The sequence below is a fragment of the Crocodylus siamensis genome, chromosome 4 (genome assembly GCF_052110815.1).
Source record: "Crocodylus siamensis isolate JL-2025a chromosome 4, ASM5211081v1, whole genome shotgun sequence".
NCBI classification, from domain to species: domain Eukaryota; kingdom Metazoa; phylum Chordata; order Crocodylia; family Crocodylidae; genus Crocodylus; species Crocodylus siamensis.
Window position 1 is genome coordinate 147,016,805 of NC_143398.1, and position 17,257 is coordinate 147,034,061.

The 17,257-nt window shown below is 43.3% G+C and overlaps 1 protein-coding gene across 8 annotated transcripts in view; it reads right to left on the reverse strand.

Moving 5' to 3' along the window:
• Positions 1–651: 651 nt before the first annotated feature.
• MPP3 (MAGUK p55 scaffold protein 3) overlaps positions 652–17,257 on the reverse strand; it is a 140,531-nt gene continuing 123,925 nt past the window's right edge. For 6 of the 8 annotated variants that reach the window (XM_090044095.1, XM_090044099.1, XM_090044102.1 and 3 more), the window contains 2 exons: positions 9,752–9,874; positions 652–8,089 (listed from right to left, as the gene is read on the reverse strand). In XM_090044095.1, coding sequence (XP_089900221.1) covers positions 7,907–8,089; positions 9,752–9,874 — 306 coding nt within the window. In that variant the 3' untranslated portion in view covers positions 652–7,906. Of the gene's footprint in view, positions 8,090–9,751; positions 9,875–17,257 lie in introns of those variants that run through there. The other 2 variants (XM_090044098.1, XR_016441943.1) reach the window with 2 other exon arrangements.

The following is a 17,257-nucleotide window of genomic DNA, read 5'->3' on the forward strand; positions in this document are numbered from 1 at the left end:
AAAACCAGAAAAATCAACCTCCAACTCTACTTGGCCTTGCTGAGGCCACACCTGGAGTACTGTGTCCAGTTTTGGGGCCCCCCAGGTCAGGAGGGATGTGGATAAGCTCGAGAGGGTCCAGAGGAGAGCCACCATTATGATCAAAGGCTAAGAGAACAAACCATACAAGGAGAGGCTGAGCAACATGGGATTCTTCAGCCTGGAGAAGACAAGGCTCAGGGGGGACTTGATGGCAGCCTGTAAGTACATAAGAGAAGTGCATCAGGATCTGGGAGAACAGTTGTTCACCAGAGCTCCCCTTGGAATTACAAGGTCTAATGGCCCAAAACTCCTAAAAGGCTGATTTAGACTGAACATAAGGAAAACCTTCTTCACAGTCCGGGTGTCCAGGGTCTGGAAAAGACTCCTCCTGGAGGTGGTGCAACCACCTACTCTGGATTCATTCAAAAGGTGTTTGGATGTTTAACTTGCTGGGATCATTTGGTCCCCGCAGACTTTCTGCCTATGCCAGGGGGGCTGGACTCAATGATCTTGAGAGGTCCTTTCCAGCCCGATTTGTATATGAAATTTATTTTTTATTTTGTGTTTTTGATTATTCCTCCTGAGGTGTAGCACCTAGCAGGTGTCTACACTGAACTTCATACTGTTAGCTCTAGTCCAACTTCCCAATCTGCTGGCATCCTTCTGAATTGCACTCACAACCTCCGTATTCACAATACTTCCCAGTTTCTTGTTGCCTGCTGTCTATTCCTGATGAATATTAATGCATAATTGATGTCAGTGTCTCCTCAATTTAGGTAGTCAATTAGGCTTGGGTAATTATCACCTTCTCTGTAAGGTTTTCCTCTTCTTTTTCTTCGTGCTAAGGCAGTCGCTGCTCTTCAACTGGCTGCTTGAAGACTGCCAGGACCCTTCTTGATGCAGTATTCCACACACACCCACACTCTCACCTGCCCCAACTTGCTGATAAGGGAGAAAAAAAGAAATGTCTGGGTGTGTACCTTCTTGCTCAGTTGGTCCTTATGTCTGCCTTAGTATAGCGAGGTCTCCACCAACCCCTATACCCTCTCCCATTCCACCGGATGTTGTTATAATCCATATACTCTGCCAGAGTCTGTCAAAGTCCTTCCTATGCCTCTGGGTCAAGTAAGTCCCGACTTAGTTCAGGTTAGCCTCCACCAGGGTTTTACAAAAAAATGAACAGCCTTGAGTTTAAACAACCTCCTGGCTTAGATGCAGATTGTTTTCTTCACCTGAGAGAAGAGGGGAAGAATCCTCCTTGATATGGAGCAATAGTGAAGAGAACTAAGTCAACTTATCACTGTCCTTCTATTCAGGTCTTTATGGTAATCCCTTTTCAACCCTGCTATTCAGGTCTCTACAGTACCTCTTTCTCAGTCTTTCTCACTGGGCTGGCATGCTGAGGTTTCGGGTTACCTGAAAGCTACTTTGTCTTGGCTTGTTCCCTGTCAGCTTTTTCACTAGAGCTGACTCCCTGGAGAGACTTCTTCTTTGCAGCCGCCTCGGAACTCTCAGCCATTCCCATTCTCACTTTGTTGGGTTCAGGAACTTCCTGTTCTGGCGTTCCCTTCCCTGTCTGCTCCAAGTTTCTCTTTTATGGCAGAGCTCACATTCCTTCTTCTTCTCTCAGTGTTTCTGGAGGGGAGGAGGGATCCCTGCATGGCTCTGTGTAGCTTCGGTGACAGGACGGCTGCTTGCAAGCACCCTTCCAGCCCCAGGGTCTTACTCTCTGCCACCGGTGCCTTTTCTCTTCCTTTACAACTGCAGACTTGCTGAAGAAGCTTTCTAGGCCAGCATCCAAACAAACACATTGAACAACACCAGGCCCAGGACAGACCGCTGTGGGACAGCACACAAAACCTCCTGCCATTCTAACATGGATCCATATATAATTACTCTTTGCTTCTGGCTGTTGAATCTGTTATTTATCCACCTTTTGTAGTAGTTTTATCCACCCCACATTTCTCCAATTTGTTTATGATAAGGTCATGCAGGACCTTGCCAAAAGCCTTGCTGAAGTCCAGACACACTATATCCACAGCATTCCCTTCATCCACCCAAGTAGTTACTTTGTCAATGATGAAAATCAGGTTTGTTTGACATAATTTATTTTTCTTAAAACCATGCTGGCTGCTTGTGATCAGACTCTCCTCCTCCAGATCCTTGCAAATAGACTTTCTTAGGATAACTTCCTGGGTATTGAGGTGAGGCTAACTGGTCTGTAGTTACCTGGGTCCTCCTCCTAGCCTTTTTTAAAGAGGGGCACTGCATTTAGCCTTTTCCAGTCCTCTGGCACCTTCCCCACCTCTGAGGATTTAATAAATATCATTGCCAAGGACTCCAAGATACCCTGTGCCAGTTCCTTCAGAACCCTCAGATGAAGTTCACCTGCTGACTTGAATTCATTCAGACCCAACAAAAACTCTCTGACCAGCTCTTTTTTTTTTTTTTAGATCTCATCCCTCAGCTGGCCCCCTTCCTTATCCACATAATCCATCATAGGTGTCTGGCAGCTTAGTTTTTTGTGAAGATTGAAGCAATCTTTGCATCCTCTTTTAAGAGTTCCCCCTGGCTAGTTAACAGTGGACCTGCAGCTTCCTTGGCTCTTCTTTTCTGGCCAACATGCTTATAGAATCTCCTCCCATCTGTAACTTCCATAGCCAGGTGCAGCTCTTTCTTTATCTTTGTCCTCTGGATTTTGGTAGTATAGGTTCTTGCTATTTCCTGGTATGTGTCCTTGGTGACCTGTCCATTCTTCCATTGCCTTTATGCTTTCCTTTTGCATTTAAGGCATTTTAGAAGCTCCTTATGCAGCCATATTGGTCTTTTGCCATTCTTTGTGTGCTTCCATTGCGTCAGGACAGTTTCTTGTTGGGCTTCCAATATTTGCCCTTTGGAAGCTCCCAGCCTTCCTGAGTGCCTTTATCCTTCAATCTATCCTCCTGTGACACCATGACTATTAACTCCTTGAGTCAGATGAAATCTGTCTTTTTGAAATCTAGTGTCCTAATTTTGCTTGACCTCATGCTTTTCCTGTCTCAGGATCTGAAATTTTAGCATATCATGATTGCTTCCTCCCAAATCACCCATCACCTTCACATTGTCCACCAATTCTTCTCTGTTGGTCAGGACAAGATCCAAGATAGAAGATCCTCTAGTTGTATTCTCCACTTTCTGGAAGACAAAGTTGCCCTCCACACAAGCTAGGAAACAGCTTGACATTTTATGTTTGGCTGCATTATTCTTCTAGTAGATGTCCAGAAAACTGAAGTCTCTCATCAGTACCATACAATAATAGCTTTTGGATAGATTTTTCATCTACTTGAAGAGTGCCTCGTCCACCTCCTCTTTCTGATTAGGAGGCCTATAATAAATTCCCACCATTATATTTGTGCTCTTTCACCTTTCATGTTCACCCAACTGTGTTCTGTTTTGCCATCTTCTTCTTCCTGAACCAAGGAACCAGTGTTATGTGTTTCTGACATATAAGGCAACACACCACCACCTTTTCTTCCAACTCTGTCTTTATGAAACAGAGTGTAATCCTTGATGTTCACATTGCAGTCATAAGAGCTGTCCCACCAAGTCTTACTGATGGCAATCAGATCATAGCTCTTTTTACAAGATGCAGCTTCCAACTCATCTGTTTATTCCCCATATTTCTCACATCTGTATAAATGCATTGGATGTATTTTGCATTTTGACCTCCTCAATTTCTTTTTGTGCCACTTGTTGCAGTCCTGCAGCTCTTTGGCCCTTTCCCAGACCTGAGTTGCCTCTTCAAGTCCTTTCCCCTCTGGACTGCATGTTCTGTTGCTGGAGGGTTTTGATCACCATCCCCCATGAAACCTAGGTTAAACTGCTCCTTATTAGGCTTGCAAGATGATGTCCAAAGATGCTCTTCCCCATTCTTATCAGGTAGATTCTTATCTTTTGATAGTAGTCCTCCTCCCAATAACATCCATCCATTGTCAAAGAAGCTGAAGCCTTCACATTGACACCAACATCTCAGCCACACATTCACTTCCAGGATATGACGCTCTCTGCCTGGACCCTTGCCTTCTACGGGAAGGATTGATGAGAACACCACTTTTGCTACAAGTTCCTTAGTCGTCCTGCCATGAGCCTCATAGTCACCTCTGATCTGGTCATTGTCATTCTTGGCAGTATCTTTGGTGCTTATGTGAACAAGCAGGAAGGGACAGTGGTCTGAAGGATGGATGAGCTTTGAAAGACTCTCTGTGACATCCTGAATTCAGGCTCTAGGCTGGCAGCACACTTCCCAGGATGACAAATTAGTGCCTCTGTCCCCCAAAGAAAGAAGTCACCAACCATCACAACTCTTTTCCTTCTTGGGGCAGTGATCCTGGAGCCCCATGTCCTTAGAGCCTTGTACTTTCTGCTATCTAGACTGATGCCTCCTCTGCCTCATGCCTTCAGAGATCCTTTCCTCTGCCTCTTCCTTGGCAGTTCTATCGCAGAATAGTTGAAAGCGGTTGCTGACTTCAACCTGCTCCTCCTCAATTCTGGGGCCCTCCTTCTTCAAGTAGTCACATGCTGTCACTTCTGCTCATTGCCTTTTGGCTCCCTCCAGTACCAGGCCCTCCTAACTCTCTTGTCCAAATAATCTTCCTGGTCTCAGATGCAATGTAGCATGAATGCCTGTGCTTTCAATCTATGAATCTTTTCCTCCAGGGCAGACATCATCTTACGTTTGGTATAGATGAAGTGCTCCTGACCCTCTGGGAGGAACATGAACATGACACATTCCACATAGATCACAACAAGAGCCACTTGTATGATTAGATGTCTGAAGAGCAAGCCATACGGGGAAAGGCTAACAAATATAGGACTGTTCAGCCTAGAAAAGGGAAGACTTTGGGGGCATTTGGTGGCAGCTTACAAATATATGAGGGGTGAACATCAGGGGTTAGGCAAACAACTATTCACCAAAATGCCCCAGGGGAAAACCAGAAGCAATGGTCATAAACTCCTAGAAGGTTTCAGACTGGATATAAGGAAAGACTTCTTCACAGTTCATGTGACCACACTGGAATAGACTCCCAGTGGGGGTGGTATAGGCACCTACCCTAGAGATCTTCAAAAGGAGACTGGATGCACACCTTGCTGGGGTTATTTGACCCAGCAGTCTTTCCTGCCCTAAACGTCTGTGAATCTGTGAACACCTGACCCAGACTCTATTTGTGCCTCCTTTGCTCCTTGGAGCACAACTATGTAGTAAGGATTTAAAAAAGAGGGGGAAGGGGGAAGGAGGGGAAAAAATGGACATGCCACAAGAAGCTACACACCAAGGTCCTTGTCCACAATCCCACCTAAACACATATGCACAGAGCCTGCTGTTCCCTGGCTCCCTCCTGGGACAAACGCCGTAGGCAAACTCCTCTTCTGGTGTCCTCTGCTCCCATAGTTCGATATAAGGCTGCCTATCCAGCTCCACCCCTTGGTTACCTAAACCAGTCCCACCCAGAGCAAGCCCCGTAATTCAGTCACTCCAGGAGGAGGAGGAGAGAGAAGGGGAAAAAAAAACTATCATACACCATAGCAGGGGAATAACTCCCCAAATAAGTGCACCAAGCACTAGGCAAACACGCTAGCACCACTAAGGCACCCCAAGTCACTAACAAAGAGAAAAGCTTCTTCAAAGCAGTCCCACACCTGAGCTGCTTATCCCAGAGCCACTGTTCTCTACTTACTGCTTGGTTTACTCATGGAATTTTATGTCCATCCAGGCAGAATATGATAAAAAAATCTGCATAAGTGGCCTAAAACACCACTTCTGTGGCTAAAATTAGCTGTGTGTTACCTACACATCTAAAAGTGCAATTGGCTTTGGGCCCTTTCCTCATAGTGCCCAATGCACTAAAGATTATATGGACTCCCTTATAGCATGCTTAGTACCTGATCAGAATGAACTTAATAACAAAGCAATACTTGTGGGTAAACATTTTATAATGAATAAAAAACATGAAAGCTTTGAAAGATTAAGTAAAAAACTGGGACACTTCATATGTCACATAAGAAGCTTCAGAAATATCATGAGAAAAATATGGAATACACTATCTCCTGATACAGTGGCAGGGATCACAAGTGATTGATTTACTACATGGCACCTTTCAGGATAAAAGTCAATAAGGGTCAATACATGGCCCTGAATGAATAACTGATTAAATTTGGCTTTACCTAGGGAAGAAGTTCATCCTTATTTTGGAAGGAGAAGATGGTGACTTTGTATTAGGACTTTCTATATTTGGGGTATCCTAGCAATTTTGCTGGAACAATAATTTTCATACCATTAAGACAAAATAATGGGATGATTAGATCCGAACACATTTGAGGGGACTTAGTACATAAGATCAAAAGTGGCAGGCAAATAGAAAGCAGCACCTCTTAGATATGTTACATAAATCTGTTTAGAAATAATACCATACAGTTATCAAATTACAGACTTCAAAGCACTGTCACTCACTGCCAAAGTTATAAGAGAGTTGCATTTCATACATATACTAAAAATTCTATATATTCAAACTTCTGAAATATTGCTGTGCATATTTTATCTCCAAAACTTGATGTAAGTCATAGCATGCTCTGGGACCTTTTATCTGAGCTGGGATGCACACATCCCTAATTATCAAGAGCATGGTATCTTAGAGTGTGTTAATGTATGTTGAGATGTTGTCCTACAAAAACAGAACCTATGCTAGCTCCAGAACCAGAGAGGGTGTAGCCTTGTGCAGGCTCTCTCTATATGGCACTGCCTTGTGCTGTACAGAAAATGCCCTTAAGTATTGTGCCAGTGTACCTAAAGGTACTTGAGTGCTCGGTCCATCGTTAGATGCCAGATACACTGTCCACACTGCCAACTTACTGTAGGTACCCAAGTTCCTTGGTAACTGTTATTTGCAAAGTTACCTCTCATGGAGATAACTAATATGCTGCTTAGAACCCTTGGGTGTTTTTATACATGCTGTGGGGGGTAGGAGAAGGGTGCTTTAATCAGAACAAATGCAAGAGCTGCTCTAATTAAAGCTCCCACATTATCTCATGCATCAGCATCCCTGTACTTCAAAATGGTGGCGGGGACACTTTATCTAAAGCTCATTTGATGAGCTTTAGTTAAAGTGCCTCCACCGCCATTTTGAAGAGCGCACTATTTAGCATGCTCCAGCCAACTCAATTAATCAAGTCTGCTCTGACATGCAGTAATTACAGCACACTGGAGCAGCCTCCCAGCACATCTACAGGCACCTCTTATCTGAGCCAAGTCATGATTAAAGACATGGAATATTTACCTCATTAGCAAGGCTTGTTCCTGTAGGTGTGCTTAGACAATAAGTAACACCTGCTTTTTCCCAGCCCATGTTAGGAGGCTGGAGGTAGGTTGCCATCAGGAAGAAGGCAAAGTGCCATTATGAGTTCCTGGCTAGTGGAAGCACTCCTGAAAATCCTTTCCATATGTGCCTAAACTCTCTCTACTCACTGAAAGAGAAGCTGTAACTGGGAGCTGAGGATTATCCTGGATGGCAGACTGTCTACAGGCCTGGTGTTGCAATGACTAAATACGGGACCCATGTGAAGTTCCACTTCATACTACAAACTAAAGTATTTACAAAGTTTACAAATAATCAAAATGTTTACTAATCAGTTATACTGAACACATTTTAATTGATATTTGCTATTAAAAATTCTGGTTTAGAAACCCAGTGTCAGCTTCTAACTGGATCTGCCTGGTTCCACTGATAGAATATTTCATATTACCTCTTGGACTAACTGGCAGTTTTGAAATGCAACCAACATCTTACAGTTTATAATTCTTGTATTTACAACAAGTTTTACACAAACTTTTGTTTAAATGCATAACAACAGGCTATAACCGGACCCAATTGACTGGCACCCAAAATGAGTCCTTGCTCAGCTTCTCTAGAACAATTTTCAGTTGATTATAGGCACTCTGGAAATCTTCTTTCACCAACACAGTGTCAATTAAATGGCCATACTGCTCTTCGATGAATACTGCTGAATTAATAATTTCTTGCTGTTCTTCATCCTGCTGACCAATGTGTGAGAAGAAGATATTAAACTTGAAAAATATTCATTCTACTTTTCTAATGACTAGCTAGTATCTTGGAGAGAATCCAAAGAGAATAAAAAGGAAGGGAAATATAAAAGCTGTTGCCAATGCAAAACGATAAAACAAAACCTTGCAGTCACAATTAATAAGTAGTGTGCTTAGTACTGGGACTGATGTGATATCTTAGGATGGAAAATGTGGCTGGGAACATGCAAGAAGCTTATAAATGGAAAATTAAATTGAGACACTGCATTCATGAAGTAACAAATGTCCTGCTTCATCAATAATAACAGACAAGTAGAACAATGACAGTGCAACAGCCTCATTTAAACCCAAAGCTGAAGGCTTCATTGAAAACTTGCTCAAAGCAATGTGCATGTGAGGTCAGGCACCTGGTTATTACAGAAAGAAATGATACAACAGCACATGGGTGACTAGTGTCTCCTGATTCTGGGGAGGCACCAGCAGCCGATCACTGACCCCAGAAGCACCAACAGCAAAACCAGAGGTGCTGGCGGCAAAACTGGAAGGGCTGCTGGAGCTTCTCTTGGAGCTGTCATTCCCCAGCCGGTGCCAATCTCATGGGGCACCGGCCAGCACTTCTCTTGGTGCCCCCATTCCCCAGCTGGTGAGGGCCAATCTCAGGGGGGCACATGCCCCCCTGTACCCCCTCTACACATCACCTATACAACAGCATATTAGCAGCATTTAAGTTAGAAAAACCAATAACCAATAATTCAGTTCCTTTTCCTTTCAAGATTTTTACATGTGACTTGTTGCGCAAGTACTACTAATTAATAACTTGCTCTGCTTGATTTTCACTTTCCCCTTTTAACTGAATGCCTTCTGGCCAGACTCACGGGAGCCGCTCACTGGAACAACAAAAGGGTTGATCAGTAGGTACCTGACACACTAGTAGCTCCCACTGGTGCAACCCTGAAGACTATATGCTACTGCAAATGGGAATTCATACCCCTTTTCTTCACTGCTGGTTCTGTTAGGTTTAGTGTTCACAATCTAATCCTGAATCTCCTGGCTGAAATATATGTTGGCTGTTGGAAAATTAAAACTAACCCCTATTTCACACATCTAATATTTAATGCAGCCATTCTTTCTGCCAAGGTACTATAATGTTTGTGTCTGGAGGAGCAGTACAGTCAGCATGAAAGCACTTCTCAAATTAAAAGGCAAAACATTTCAGAAAAATTAACTCACTGAGCATGGAATAGGATGAGACAGAAGATGAGGTTATGGTTTGTGATTCCATATTCACTGATTGTAACATGGGAGCTCTGAAAATTTCAGACTCAGGTTTTATGCACTGTCATTTAATTAGGTTTTGTTTTGACATGGTCTTGCATAACCCATCAGGCATGTCATACAAGAGAATGCTTTGTTGTCCACATACACCCCTCAGCAATGTGGTATAACTGAGAGGAATGCAGAGGAAGATGTTCTAAGATATCAGACGCATTAACATGCTCTATCCTGCCTTCCTATCATAAAAGACTTATACTTAATGAAAAGGAGGGACAGGAAAATTAATAGTCCAAATTATGGAATTTTCTTCTGGAAAATTTATAGTTCAAATCCTTTTTTTAAATATCTTAAGAACAGAGATTGAGAGGTTGAAATACTTACAAGTGGAGCTAAAATTTCTTCTGAAGTTGGAGATGTTGGCACACTTTTTTTCTTTTCTGCAATCAGAGGCTTCACAAAAATAACATAAGGCTTAAATTCTGGAGTCCTCAAGTGCTTTACTGCCTGTGAGCAGAAATTTAAATGAGCATCTTTTGATCAAGGCATACTTTCATATCATGCTGTATAATTCAATGTATGCATTTTTAATCATCTGTTTAAACGGGCTTTTATAGAGTTACTTAAGTAAGTAATATATAGTGTTACATACTGCCAGTCTGAACACTAATCACCCTCTTGAAGAATTAAAAAAGGTTACAATGTCAGTCTCTCATTTATCTCTAGGACTGCACTACCATGCATACATCTTGCTATATATTTGTTGGAGGGCACTGGGATGTACCTGCTCCTTTAAGAGCATAAGCAGCCAGAGAAGCTGCCTGCAGGTGGCGGGGGGGGTGGGGTGGGGGGAGCTAATGAGGGACTCACTTGATTGGAAAGGGCTGAGTTGGGACCAGAGGGTCCAAGAGCCAAGGGGGTGCATGCAGTGGCAGGGAGCCATGCCCCACCCCCCCACTCCAGCACCTCTGGATGAGCCTCCTGCAGCTCCATCCCATGACCCACCCCAACCCCAGGGCCCCATTCACCCAACCCCTACACCTGCCCCACTCCCTCCCTCACCGTGAAGGCCTGAATCTGCACCCTCCGCCCCTCCTCCACCACAGGCTTACTGCTGGGTGCTCTATGTGTGTGTCTATCCCAAGTCACAGTCCCCCCAACCCTGCTGCTGCCCCTCACTCCTGACCCACAGTACCCAACATCCTGCCAGCGCATGCAGGACCCACCCTCCCTGGGCTTCGGACTCCACACACACACCCACAACCCCCCACACTTTCACAAATTCCCCAGCCCCCATTCATACAAAGTATTTGCATAATTTTGAGGTTTTTCTGAGCATAATTTTGAGTTTTTAGCTGCACGCTTAAAATACCAACTAATTGCGACTAATTTTTTTTAACTGCACAACTGTGATCAATTTTTTAAAATCATTTGACCGTCCTAGTGCTTTGACATAATTAATTAGCTATTTTGTGCGTCTCTGAAGATAGAATTTTGTGACCCGTTTGTAACTCTTGGTAGTTAGCAAGCTGCAAGAGGGCATTTTTTCACAACTCAGACTTTGACAGATGTCCAAGGAAACATTCAGAGACAGCACAGTGCAAGCTGCACATAAACAAGTGAAATGATTGGTCACTGGTATTGTAGGAGTAAATTTAGTCAGGCTTCTGGCCTACTTGACTAGAAAAACAGACAGAGAGCAGAAGTGCTGATACTGCTTATTTCAGTTACATGTTTTGAGACAAGAAATCCTGCATGTCTTATTACCCTGTGCACAGATGTCCAATTAAGTAAACCTGTTTTAGTTTCTCCAAGGTCATATTTTTTTCTCTCTCTTTATCTGTTTTAAGTATAAAAATGCTTGAAAACTTAAAGAGGAGGAGGATTCCTTTGAAACAGACAAGTGGGTGATTCCCCTTGCTGTATGAAGTCCTCCCTGTCATCACAGTATAGCCCTAAATAAAGAAAAGCTGGCTCTGTCAGTTCTGATTCAACCACAACACGAAGCTTGATTTCTTCCACAATTTGGTGTCGTGACTCAGATAGAGATGCCCAGAGTGATCAGTTGGGACACAGACATTTCTTCACTGAAGCCCTGACACCAAACCAAGGTAAGAGACCTTTTGAAATCTCTACTGGGGCTTTTCAGTGAGAGCCTGTCTCTGTGTCTTCCTGATTCACTGCTTAAGACTCACCCTATCCGAACATTTTTTCTGCCAGAACTGTCAGACCCACTGTGTAAGTAGTAACTGTGAGTAGAAAGAGTTAAGGTTAAAGACTCTGTGTTGCTGTTGTCAATGAAAGTATTTCCCTGTGTGAAATGAGTTAAGTTCTGTAAAGAACTATGAGGTCTCCCTGAGGCCAGGAGTGGAAACCTTGTGCAGCTGCCTCGAAGACAATAGATTTGTTCTGTGTGCTCTTTGAAAGCAAGGGTGCAAGGTGGAAAGTCTTAGAGTGTGAGTGTTTTCCACAATAAGCATTGACCAAGGCTGAGACTACAGAAATGCTCATGAACCTCGTGCCTCAACGCAGAAATTCCCTTGTGTGAATTGAGAGTATGAATTGAGAAATATGAGCCACTGGCCAGGTCTGAGACTAAGGTTGAGTTCAGCCGCCCCAAGGCTGTCCGGAAGGGCAGTTTTGAATGCAAGGGGGCCCAAATGGAACCACGTGACCCAGTGGACAGGTTTACCCCTTCCCCACCCTCATAAATGAGCTGTGTCTAACCGTGAGTAACTGCATTGTGTGCTGTTATTGCAGTGGAGTCTTGTCTTTAGACATCAGCCACAGCATCTCTGTGCCGCTAGCAAATCTCACAACCTGACTGGGCACCATCAATATGTCATTCCTGTATGAAAGACCTGTGTGAATTAAGTTTAAAAATATGGGGAGCAGAAAGTCTAAAGACATACCGGCTCCGCCAAAAGGGACTCCAGAATTGTACATGTACACACACTATGGCCATAAAAGTTGTAAATTTCTAGACAAATGATATTGGTATACCAGAGATGATTTTAGCTGGCAGTTTCCCCTGGAGGGAACATTTGATTTAAGTAAAATTGTTCATCTCTGCAGAGACCTTGAGTTAAGAGGTAGTAGTACATCACAGACTCAGTGGGACACATTTTTTGATTAGTATGAAAAAGCTTTCAAAGGATGTCAAGAATCTCAAGTTCAGAGTCTTAAGGACTCCCAAGAGAAAATGAAATCTCAGATAAAGGAATTAAAACAGAAAAGTACACCAAAAGGGGGCCCCCCATCAATAGTACTATCAGCACCAAAACAACTTTATCCACAAATAACTGAGAATGAATCTGCAGAAGATATAATTGATTTTCTTAATGTGCCACCCCCATATCAGTCCCAGGCACAATCTGAACCTGAAGAAGTCCAAAGTAACCAAATAGGCTCTTCCGGCAGGATTAGCCCACCTCAACAGGAAACTATCACTCAACAACCGTCACCTGCCCCCGAATACCAGAGGCATGGCATCTATCTCCTGAAATCTCAACCCCCTCCTCTTGTTTAAGGTCTGGTACCCAGTATGGTTCAGCCCCTTCTTTAAAACCTAAAAAGGCTCAGCTTATGCCTTTACGCCAACTTCCAGGGCAAGGTCCAAATGGGGAAACTACAATCACGGTCCCTGTCCCCTGGATCCCAGGAACTCTCCTAAACCTTGTTAAACAATTTCCCAACATCAGAGAGGAACCCCAAAAATTTAGAGATGAATTAGACACTGTAATCCATTGTTATAATCCAACCTGGGCAGATTTGAATCAATTAATGAGAAGTGTTCCACCCTCTGAGGTCTGCAACTGCCTCATCGTACAGGCTACTTGGCCTACTCAAGACCCCGGAATAAGAGATCACTTAGCAGATGCCAGAAGACGCCTCCTTTAGGCTGTTCTTAAAATTTGCCCCAGGAAAAATGACTGAGCCAAAATACATAACTGTAAACAAAATAAAGGAGAATCCCCAGCACACTACATGGACCACTTGAAACTAGTATTTGAAAGACATTCTAGTATTGAAAATGCAGCTGAAACTGCCCCAGAAGCAGTTGCTTCTGCTTTTGTCCACGGACTTCTTTCTAAAGTCCAGTAACAGTTGTGCACAATTGCTGTAGGTTGGCCGACTAAGCCACTTGCAGAACTAGTCACCATTGCAAATCACTGTACAACCTGCCAGGAAAAGAAAAAGGAATCCACAGAACCTAAGCTAATGTCATTACAATTACAGACTTTAGACAGGGGCAGAAGCCAAGGTTTCCATCAAGGACAGTTCAGAGGCAGGGGACGTGGTCGTGGGATGGGACAAGAAGGATTTCAGTCCTAAAATAATGACAGTTGTCATTATTGTGGCCAACCAGGACACTGGAAGGCTCAATGTCCTCACCAGCCTGGCCAGCCGGGGATGATGTTTAACCCGCCACCACCTCCTCTCACTCAATTCTCTGTCCCAAATCAGGGAGCCTCCTGTTATGCCAGCCCGAGGAATAGTAACATCATCACAGACCCACTTCTCCCACTTAATCAAGATGATCTCTTCATTTCCTGTGTGATAAATGGCATCTCTACAAAATGTTTAGTAGACACCGGTGCAAGCCGCTCTACTCTTCGAGCTGAAGAATTTTCCACAACTCCCCTCTCTTCTGCTGTTGTAAACACTGTAGGAATTTCAAATCAAATAATTCCTCATCCTGTTTCCCCAACCATTACATGTTTCTCTTGGTCCTGTTTCTGATCAACATGCCTTTCTCCTTAGTCCTTGTTCTCCTATTAATTTACTAGGCAGAGATTTGCTTTGTAAACTCAGCTGTACTATCTATTGCTCTCCTAATGGTATTTATTTAAATGTCCCCTGTGATAATGAGACAGCAGTACTTGCTGCTTTAGCTAGCTCACCTCCTGAGCCTGAGTTCCCTGACCTTTCTGTGTTCCAAGAAGAAAACATAAAAGCTGTCTCTCCGTTTCTCTGGTCCCAGCATGCTAATGAAGTAAGACAAATCCATACAGACCAGCCTATAAAAATTAGATTAAACCCAGCTAAGCCTTTACCCAAAGTTGCTCAATACCCTTTATGTCCAGAAGCTGAAGAAGGGATACACCCTGTTATAACTGCCCTTTTAAAGCAAGGTATCATTGTCCTGACGAAGAGCCCTTGTAATATGCCTATTCTTCCTGTAAAAAAACCTGAAAAGAATACCTATCACTTTGTACAAAACCTTCGTGTGGTAAATTCTGCAGTTTTACCTACTTTTCCTGTTGTACCAAATCCAGCTACTATCTTGTCCTGTATTCCTCCTAATGCTTGTTATTTTACTGTTGTTGACTTGTGTTCTGCATTTTTCTCTATTCCTATACACTCTGATAGCCAGTTTCTCTTTGCATTTACCTATCAAGGACTTCAGTATACCTGGACGCAATTACCCCAGGGATATACTGAATCCCCTTCTCTTTTTTCTCAAATTCTGAAGAAAGATCTAGATGATATAATATTTAAAGAAAAGTCTGTGCTTGTGCAATATGTTGATGATTTGCTCTTGGCTTCTACCTCCCTTGAAGCCTGTAAAACTGACTCTCTAACTCTTGTCACCTCTCTTGCCCTAAAAGGCCATAAGGCATCTAAAGAAAAGTTACAACTATGCCTTCCTCGTGTCCACTATTTAGGTCATGATATTTCTGCTGGAGAATGACTGCTTTCCTCTTCCAGAACAGACGCTATTCTTAAAATCCCTAGACCAACTACTGTGTCCCAAATGCATACCTTCCTAGGCATGACTGGCTACTGCTGTCAGTGGATACTCGGCTATGCCTCTACAGTCAAGTCGTTGCAAAATCTGACTCTTGTTAATACCCCTGAGCCTTTACCTTGGATTTCAAAGATCAAAACCACTTTTGCCTCTATTAAACAAGCTCCGTCGCAAACTCCTGCCATAGGCCTTCCCGATTATACTAAACCTTTTATTCTTTTTTGTCATGAAAAAGACGGATTTGCACTTGCAGTACTTACTCAAACACATGGAGACAAGCACCGTCCCATTGCTTATTATAGCTCTGCTCTTGGCCCAGTTGCAGCCGAATTTCTTCCATGTCTCCATGCTGTAGCTGCAGCCGCCGTCACTGTTGAACTTTCCTCCACCCTTGTATTAGGTTCTCCCCTTACTGTTGCTGTCCCACATGCTGTAGCAGCCCTTTTACTAAAAACAAAAACCCAACACCTTTCAAATGCTAGATTAACTATGAAATCTTGCTTCTCTCTGCTGGAAATGTCACCCTAACTAGGTGCCCTGTTTTAAACCCTGCTTCCCTGTTACCTACCCCTTCAGATGGTGAACCCCATGATTGCATTTTTGTTACTGCTCACCTAACAATGTCCCGCACTGATCTAAAGGACAACCCCTTGCAAAACCCAGATCTAGTATTCTATGTTGATGGATCATGTCAAAGAAACTCAAAAGGTTCCCTTGTTGCAGGATATGCAGTATGTTCTCAATATGATGTTATAGAAAGCCATCACTTACCTAATGTGTATTCAACTCAAGTTGCCGAGCTTGTGGCCCTCACCAGGGATCGCACCCTAGCCTCTGGTGCCTCTGTTAATATTTATAATGATTCTCACTATGCTTTTGGTACTGTACACAATTATGGTCAACTTTAGAAATGAAGAGGCTTCCTCACTTCAGGAGTTGCCAATATTAGTAATGGTCCATACGTAAATGCCTTGTTAAATGCTTTACAATTACCTCCTGCTGTTGCTATTATTAAATGCCAAGCTCTCCAGAAACATTATGATGACATTACACATGGGAATGCTCTAGCAGATTCCACTGCCAAAGCTGCGGCTATTTCCACTCCTCAGGCTACGCCTGCGTTTTTGTGTATTCCAACTGACCAGTCTCCATTGGCAAGTCTTCACGACGTTGCCCTCTTCCAAGATCAGGCTCCAGAACCAGAAAAACATACATGGAGACTAGCTAGGTGTTTGTTAACCCTGACCACTTGTGGCGCTCCCCAAACAGCCGCATAGTTGCCCCAATGATCCTTCTTTCTCATCTTGCTTGCATACGTCATGGCACGGTACATGTGAGCAAAGTGGGGATGATAGAAGCTGTTAAGCTTGGTTTGCTCCAACTTTTCCATCTGTGGCTCAACAGTACTGCCACACCTGTCCTATTTTCCAAGCCCATAATGTGGGAAAGCCTGTAAAAACAAAGAAGGCAGCACATTCCACACCTCGGGGACCATTTGTAAATTTACAGTTAGATTTTATTCAAATGAAGAAATGTTGTTCTTATGAATATGTTCTTGTTATTGTATGTATGTTTTCTGGATGGGTAGAAGCCTACCCATGTGCAAAAGCTAACATCATCACTGTAAGCAAAAAGTTTCTCAGAGACTTTATTCCAAGGTTTGGTATTCCTTTATCCCTAAACTTTTATAGAGGAACTCATTTTACTAGACAGATAATGAAAGAAATCTGCAAAGTCCTGCAGATCCAACAGAACTTTCACTGCCCATACCATCCACAGGCCTCAGGCCAAGTGGAACACCAAAATGGCATTCTGAAAAATAAACTGGCCAAAATTTGTGCTAAGACTCACCTAAAATGGCCAAATGCACTTCCCATAGCCCTTATGAGTATGAGATCTACTGCCAACCGAAAGACTGGGCTTAGCCCACGTGAAATTCTAATGGGAAGACCCATGAGTCTCCCCACCTCGCCACCTGTTGCCTCCCACTTTTGCGATATACATTCACTTGATGATACTATTCTGGACTATTTAAGGCACTAATGAAGTGTGCTAAGGCTTTAATTCACAGGTACAGGCAGCTCTCCCTTAATTCACAGGTACAGGCAGCTCTCCCCAAAAACCAGATGAGCCGTGCC